Genomic DNA, 8,369 nt, shown 5'->3' on the forward strand with positions numbered 1-8,369 from the left:
CACCCCTCCCTATCTCTGTAATCTCCTCCAACCCCTACACCCCTCCCCATCTCTGTAACCTCCTCCATCCCCCACACCCCCTCCCTGTCTCTGTAACCTCTTCCAGCCCCCGACACCCCTCCCTATCTCTGTAACCTCTTCCAGCCCCCGACACCCCTCCCTAACTCTGTAACCTCCTCCAGCCCTTACACCCCTCCCTATCTCTGTAACCTCCTCCAGCCCCTACACCCCTCCCTATCTCTGTAACCTCCTCCAGCCCCTACATCCCTCCCTATCTCTGTAATCTCCTCCAACTCCTACACCCCCTCCCTATCTCTGTAACCTCCTCCAGCCTCTACACCCCTCCCTATCTCTGTAACCTCCTCCAGCCCCCTACACCCCTCCCTATCTCTGTAACCTCCTCCAACCCCCTACATCCCTCCTTGTCTCTGTAACCTCCTCCAGCCCCTACACCCCTCCCTATCTCTGTAACCTCCTCCAACCCCTACACCCCTCCCCATCTCTGTAACCTCCTCCAGTCCCAACACCCCCTCCCTATCTCTGTAACCTCCTCCAGTCCCAACACCTATCTCCCCCTCCCTCCCCCTGCCTCTGACCCCCCGTCCCTCCTTCTCTCCCTCCCTCTCCCACCCTCCACCTCCCTCCCCCTTCCCCCCTCTATACACCCCTTTCCTTCCCTGTATACCTCTCCCTCCCTCCCCCTCCCCCCAGCACTCACCGCTCCCCTGCGTCTCCATCCGATATCGCTTGTTGCAGGAGTATTTGATCTCAGACAGGTAGCCGTTCCTTACGGAGCTGTTCTTCAGAGTCTGGAACCTTCCGTTCAGCAGCATCTTTGGATCCCCGCAGTCGATGACTGGGAAAGAGATGGGAGGGAAGTGGAGGGGGGTCAGATGTAAGCTGCGTTGGAGGAAATTGGGAGCGGGTGAGCACCAGGATCCAGAGATTTACACTTTGACCTTTCACCCGTAGCTCTGGGCGAGTGACGCCTTCAAACCGGGTCCAGATAAAAGCCGGAATAAGGACACTTTGCCTGAATGCAAGAAGCATTCGGAACAAAGTTAATGAGTTGATGGCGCAAATCAGCACTAATGGGTATGATCTAGTGGCCATTACAGAAACGTGGCTGCACGGAGACCAGGACTGGGAGATGAATATCCAGGGGTATCAGGCATTTAGGAAGAATAGACAGGAAGGAAAAGGTGGTGGGGGAGCTCTGTTAATAAAAGATATCAGGGTAGGAGTGAGGGATGACATAGGCTCTGAGGAACAAAACATGGAATCATTATGGGTAGAGATAAGGAATAGTAGGGGGAGAAAGACACTAGTAGGCGTGGTCTATAGGCTCCCAAATAATAATGTTGAGGTGGGGAGGGCTATAAACAAGCAAATAATGGATGCGTGCAAAAACGGAACGGCAATAATCATGGGGGACTTCAACCTGCATATTGGTTGGCTGACTCAAGTTGGAAGGGGTGGGATGGAGGAAGAGTTCTTAGACTGCAGTCGGGATAGTTACCTTGAACAGTAGGTTACGGAACCGACGAGGGAACGAGTTATCTTAGATCTGGTAATGTGTAACGAGGGAGGTAGAATTAAGGATGTTCCTGTGAAGGACCCTCTTGGGTCAAGTGATCACAATATGGTCGAATTTCTGATACAAATGGAAGAGGAGAAAGTAGGGTCCCGTACCAGTGTCCTCTGTTTGAACAGAGGGGAGTACGATAGGATGAGGGCTGAATTGGCGAAGGTGGACTGGGAGAGCAGACTGGTAGGGAGGACAGGTGAGGAACAGTGGAGGATTTTTAAGAAGATCTTTTTCAGTACTCAGCAACAAGATATTCCGGTGATAAAGAAGGACTGTAAGAAAAGGGATAACCAGCCGTGGATAACGAAGGAAATTAAGGAGAGTATTAAATTAAAAACCGATGCGTACAGAGTGGCCAAAAATAGTGGAGAATCAGAAGATTGGGAAAACTTTAAGAGACAACAAAGAACGACTAAGAAAGCGATAAAGAAAGGAAGGATAGACTATGAAGCGAGGCGAGCTCTAAATATAAAAAAAGATAGTAAAAGCTTTTACAAATATATAAAAAGGAATAGAGTGGCAAGAGTGAATGTTGGACCCTTGGAGGATGAGGGGGGGATTTAAGAGTGGGAAATGAGGAAATGGCTGAAACATTAAATAAGTTTTTTTGTGTCGGTCTTCACGGTGGAAGACACAAATAGTTTACCGAATATTAACGATAGAGGGTTGGTAGGAGGAGAGGTACTCAATACAATTAATGTTACCGGGGAGGCAGTGCTTGGTAGACTAACGGGACTGAAGGTGGACAAGTCCCTGGGCCCGGATGGAATGCATCCCAGGGTACTGAAAGAAATGTCAGAGGTAATAGTGGATGCGTTAGTGGTTATTCATCAAAATTCACTGGATTCTGGGGTAGTGCCGGCGGATTGGAAAACGGCTAATGTTACACCGCTGTTTAAAAAAGGAAATAGACAAAAGGCGGGTAACTACAGGCCGGTTAGCTTAACGTCTGTAGTTGGGAAAATGCTGGACTCCATCATTAAAGAGGAAATAGCAGGCCATCTGGATAAGAATGGTTCGATCAAGCAGACGCAGCATGGATTCATGAGGGGAAAGTCGAGCTTGACGAACTTGTTGGATTTTTATGAAGATGTGACTAGTGCGGTTGACGGAGGGGAACCGGTGGATGCGGTGTTTTTGGATTTCCAGTTATTCACTTTGGAAGAAATAATAGCAAATTGGATTATGATCTAAATGGAAAGAAATTACAACATGCTGCTGTGCAGAGGGACCCGGGGGTCCTTGTGCATGAGACGCAAAAACTCAGTCTGCAGGTGCAACAGGTGATCAAGAAGGCAATGGAATGTTGGCCTTTATCGCGAGGGGGATAGAATATAAAAGCAGAGATGTCTTGCTGCATCTGTACAGGGCATTGGTGAGGCCGCAGCTGGAATACTGTGTGCAGTATTGGTCCCCTTATTTGCGGAAGGATATATTGGCATTGGAGGGAGTGCAGAGAAGGTTCACCAGGTTGATACCAGAGATGAGGGGTGTTGATTATGAGGAGAGACTGAGCAGATTGGGTTTGTATTCGTTGGAGTTTAGAAGGCTGAGGGGGGATCTTATAGAGACCTATAAGATAATGAAGGGGCTGGATAGGGTCGAGGTGGAGAGATTCTTTCCACTCAGAAAGGAAACTAGAACTAGAGGGCACAGCCTCAAAATAAAGGGGGGTCGGTTTAGGACAGAGTTGAGGAGGAACTTCTTCTCTCAGAGGGTGGTGAATCTCTGGAATTCTCGGCCCACTGAAGTGGTGGAGGCTACCGCGCTGAATATGTTTAAATCACGGATAGATGGATTCCCGATCGGTAAGGGAATTAGGGGTTATGGGGATCAGGTGGGTAAGTGGAACTGATCCACTTCAGATCAGCCATGATCTTATTGAAAGGCGGGGCAGGCTCGAGGGGCTGGATGGCCTACTCCTGCTCCTATTTCTTATGTTCTTATGCCTTGATTGTCAACCGGGAAAAGGAGGGTGCTGCGAGCAGGGTGAATGCCGAGTGCAGAGGGGCTAGCAGGGAGGAGATGGGCTGAAAGGCCTTCCTCTCTGCTAGTGCGTTGTCGGCCCACTGCGCGTCACTCCCGACGCTATCCCACCTGGCATTCGAACGGGATCCTGTGAACAAACTTACGCTGGCAAGTCGGAATGCTATCTTTGTCCCAGAATCCGTCTCCTTTGCAAAGCATGCTGAAAGACTTCAGTTCCTGTTTGCCCTGGGTGAGAAAGATCAGGTTAGACCCCTCGCGACACCCCATACAGCTCCTCAGAATCTCCCCAACCCCTTGACAGTCAATGGCGTTCCCATCGCTGAATCCCCCTCCCCCACTATCAACATCCTGGGGGTTCCCATTGAGCAGAAACTGAGCTGGGACCGAGGCATATCAATACAGTGGCTCCCAGAGCAGGACAGAGGCTGGGAATCCTGCAGAGAGTAACTCCCCTCCTGACTCCCACCTCCCCAAAGCCTGTCCCACCATCGACAAGGACACAAGTCCGGAGTGTGATGGGATTCTCTCCACTCGCCTGGATGGATACGGCTCCCGACAACACTCGAGAAAGCTCGTCACCCTCCAGGACAAAGCAGCCCCCAAGTGGAGGAGGTCACAGAGATAGGGAGGGGTGTAGGGGGCTGGAGGAGGTTACAGAGATAGGGAGGGGTGTAGGGGCTGGAGGAGGTTACAGAGATAGGGAGGGGGTGTAGGGGGCTGGAGGAGGTTACAGAGATAGGGAGGGGGTGTAGGGGGCTGGAGGAGGTTACAGAGATAGGGAGGGGGTGTAGGGGCTGGAGGAGGTTACAGAGATAGGGAGGGGTGTAGGGGCTGGAGGAGGTTACAGAGATAGGGAGGGGTGTAGGGGCTGGAGGAGGTTACAGAGATAGGGAGGGGTGTAGGGGCTGGAGGAGGTTACAGAGATAGGGAGGGGGTGTAGGGGCTGGAGGAGGTTACAGAGATAGGGAGGGAGTGTAGGGGCTGGAGGAGGTTACAGAGATAGGGAGGGGGTGTAGGGGCTGGAGGAGGTTACAGAGATAGGGAGAAGTGTTGGGACTGGAGGAGGTTACAGAGATAGGGAGGGGTGTAGGGGCTGGAGGAGGTTACAGAGATACGGAGGGGTGTAGGGGCTGGAGGAGGTTACAGAGATAGGGAGGGGTGTAGGGGCTGGAGGAGGTTAAGAGAGGTGTCGGGGGCTGGAGGAGGTTATTGAGATAGGGAGGGGTATAGGGGGCTGGAGGAGGTTACAGAGATTGGGAGGGTTGTCGGGGCTGGAGGAGGTTACAGAGATAGGGAGGGGTGTCGGGGCTGGAGAAGGTTACAGAGATAGGGAGGGGCTGTAGAGGATGGAGGAGTTTACAGAGTTTTTGTTATTATTCATCCGGGGGACACGGGCGTCGCTGGGTCCAGCGTTCCCTGTCCATCCCCAGTTGCCCCTTGGAGGGCAGTGAGAGTGACCCACATTGCTGTGTCTCTGGAGTCACATGTAGGCCAGACCGGGTAAGGACGGCAGATTTCCTTCCCTAAAGGGAACCAGATGGGTTTTTCCCCACAACGGGTCATCAGTAGATTCTTCATCCCAGAGATTTTTTATTGAATTCAAATTCTACCACCTGCCGTGGGTGGGATTCGAACCCGGGTCCTCAGAACATTAGCTGAGTTTCTGGATTAATAGTCTAGCGATAAGACCACCAGGCACTGTCTCCCCATGATAAAAAGAATCTCATCACAAGACAACCCCTCTCTCATCTCAGAGAGTGTAACAGTCTCGAGAGAGAGGGGGGCTGAATGGCCTCCTCCTGTTCCTGTGTAACAGGCTCGAGAGAGAGAGAGAGAGAGAGGGGCTGAATGGCCTCCTCCTGTTCCTCTGTAACAGGCTCGAGAGAGAGAGAGAGGGGCTGAATGGCCTCCTCCTGTTCCTCTGTAACAGGCTCGAGAGAGAGAGAGAGAGAGGGGCTGAATGGCCTCCTCCTGTTCCTGTGTAACAGGCTCGAGAGAGAGAGAGGCTGAATGGCCTCCTCCTGTTCCTGTGTAACAGGCTCGAGAGAGAGAGAGAGGGGCTGAATGGCCTCCTCCTGTTCCTGTGTAACAGGCTCGAGAGAGAGAGAGGCTGAATGGCCTCCTCCTGTTCCTCTGTAACAGGCTCGAGAGAGAGAGAGGGGCTGAATGGCCTCCTCCTGTTCCTGTGTAACAGGCTCGAGAGAGAGAGAGGCTGAATGGCCTCCTCCTGTTCCTCTGTAACAGGCTCGAGAGAGAGAGAGAGAGGGGCTGAATGGGCCTCCTCCTGTTCCTGTGTAACAGGCTCGAGAGAGAGAGGGGCTGAATGGCCTCCTCCTGTTCCTCTGTAACAGGCTCGAGAGAGAGAGAGGGGCTGAATGGCCTCCTCCTGTTCCTGTGTAACAGGCTCGAGAGAGAGAGGGGCTGAATGGCCTCCTCCTGTTCCTCTGTAACAGGCTCGAGAGAGAGAGAGAGAGAGAGAGGGGCTGAATGGGCCTCCCGCTGTTTCTAGAACCTTCCCTGATTGTTTCCTCAAGTTACTCCGCTCCCCGTCATCTCGGAGCCAGTAGGCCGCACCCAAAGCCTGGGCCTTGCCTGCAAACTGGCCCAGAATGAGGCACCCGGGAACGGGCCCGATGCTTTCTTACCTGCATGAGTTTGTAGCCCACGTCACAGGTGAAGCTGACGGAATCCAGGTACCGATAATGGCCCTGCCACGGGGCGATCGTCCCGTGCTCCAGTCTGTCCAGATCCGGGCATTTTATTCCTGGGAAAGAGGTCGGGGGAGGAGGAGATGGAGTAGGAACAGCAGTTAGGTTCGAGAGACACAGAGACGCGGCCATGGGTTAAAATAGCCCCCCCGCTGGGGTAAAGGAGACCGATGGAGGGTGGGGGGAGGGCAGGCACTGTGGGAGGGTAGCAGCGAGCTGGGGGAGCGGGTGAGGGAACAGTTGGAGATTCAAGATTCAAGAAACTGAGAATGTAGAACAGTCCGGCACAGGAATAGGCCCTTTGGCCCTCCTGCACCGATCATGATGCCTAAACTAAAACCGTACGCACTTAGAGTCCGTATCCTTCCATTCCCATCCTATCCATGTATTCAACTAGTTGTCCCTTAAATGTCGCTATCGTACCCGCTCCCACCCCCTCCCCGGGCAGCGGGTTCCAGACATTCACCACCCTCTGTGTAAAAAACACTTACCCCGCACATCTCCGCTAAACCTTGCCCCTCGCACCTTCAACCCGTGTCCCCTCGTACTTGGCTTTTCCACCCTAGGAAAGAGCATCTGACTATCCACTCTGTCCGTGCCCCTCATAATCTTGTAGACTTCTATCAGGTCTCCCCTCAACCTCTGTCCTTCCAGTGAGAACAAACCAAGTTTCTCCAACCTCTCCTCATAGCTAATGCCCTCCAGACCAGGCAACATCCTGGTCAATCTTTTCTGTACCCTCTCCAAAACCTCCAGATCCTTCTGGTAGTGTGGTGACCAGAATGGTACACAATATTCTAAATGAGGCCTAACTGAGGTTCTATAAAGCTGCAACATGACTTGCCAATTTTTATCCTTATAAGAGCGATGATAGGCCACCTCGAGCCTGCTCCTCCATTCAGGGGCTGGAGGAGGTTACAGAGATAGGGAGGGGTGTAGGGGCTGGAGGAGGTTACAGAGATAGGGAGGGGGTGTAGGGGCTGGAGGAGGTTACAGAGATAGGGAGGGGTGTAGGGGGCTGGAGGAGGTTACAGAGATAGGGAGGGGGTGTAGGGGCTGGAGGAGGTTACAGAGATAGGGAGGGGGTGTAGGGGCTGGAGGAGGTTACAGAGATAGGGAGGGGTGTAGGGAGCTGGAGGAGGTTACAGAGATAGGGAGGGGGTGTAGGGGCTGGAGGAGGTTACAGAGATAGACAGGGGTGTAGGGGGCTGGAGGAGGTTACAGAGATAGGGAGGGGGTGTAGGGGCTGGAGGAGGTTACAGAGATAGACAGGGGTGTAGGGGGCTGGAGGGGGTTACAGAGATAGGGAGGGGTGTAGGTGATAGTTACTGTCTGTGGTGTAGGACACCTTCCAGCCTCGGCTATCGCCACTGTCATCAGTGTTGAAGATGATATCCACTGCGTTACTTTGCGTATCGATATCTCCCGGCATCAGTTTCCCACAAAACGGACCAGCCTGAATATTCCGATATTCGACCTACATCAAAGTAAACATGGGGTTAGATACAGAGTAAAGCTCCCTCTACACTGTCCCCCATCAAACACTCCCAGGACAGGTACAGCACGGGGTTCGATACAGAGTAAAGCTCCCTCTACACTGTCCCCCATCAAACACACCCAGGACAGGTACAGCACGGAGTTAGATACAGAGTAAAGCTCCCTCTACACTGTCCCCATCAAACACTCCCAGGACAGGTACAGCACGGGGTTAGATACAGAGTAAAGCTCCCTCTACACTGTCCCCATCAAACACTCCCAGGACAGGTACAGCACGGGGTTAGATACAGAGTAAAGCTCCCTCTACACTGTCCCCCATCAAACACTCCCAGGACAGGTACAGCACGGGGTTAGATACAGAGTAAAGCTCCCTCTACACTGTCCCCATCAAACACTCCCAGGACAGGCACAGCACGGGGTTAGATACAGAGTAAAGCTCCCTCTACACTGCCTCTAAAATGTGTACAGGAGGGTTCGTTGGAACAATATGTGGACAGCCCAACTAGAGAGGGGGCTATACTGGACCTGGTGCTGGGGAATGAGCCCGGTCAGGTCTTCAAAGTTTTGGTCGGGGAACATGTGGCAAA

At 52.7% G+C, this 8,369-nt stretch overlaps 1 protein-coding gene across 1 annotated transcript in view; it reads right to left on the minus strand.

Moving 5' to 3' along the window:
• LOC144490454 (complement C1r subcomponent-like) overlaps positions 1-7,762 on the minus strand; it is a gene marked incomplete at both ends in the record, with an annotated part of 10,479 nt that extends 2,717 nt beyond the window's left edge. Inside the window, 4 exons of the mRNA XM_078208199.1 lie at positions 719-856; positions 3,721-3,802; positions 6,223-6,341; positions 7,615-7,762. Coding sequence (XP_078064325.1) covers positions 719-856; positions 3,721-3,802; positions 6,223-6,341; positions 7,615-7,762 — 487 coding nt within the window. The remainder of the gene's footprint in view (positions 1-718; positions 857-3,720; positions 3,803-6,222; positions 6,342-7,614) is intronic.
• Between the last annotated feature and the right edge of the window lie 607 nt (positions 7,763-8,369).

Source organism: Mustelus asterias, unplaced genomic scaffold, assembly GCF_964213995.1.
Source record: "Mustelus asterias unplaced genomic scaffold, sMusAst1.hap1.1 HAP1_SCAFFOLD_3304, whole genome shotgun sequence".
NCBI classification, from domain to species: Eukaryota; Metazoa; Chordata; class Chondrichthyes; order Carcharhiniformes; family Triakidae; genus Mustelus; species Mustelus asterias.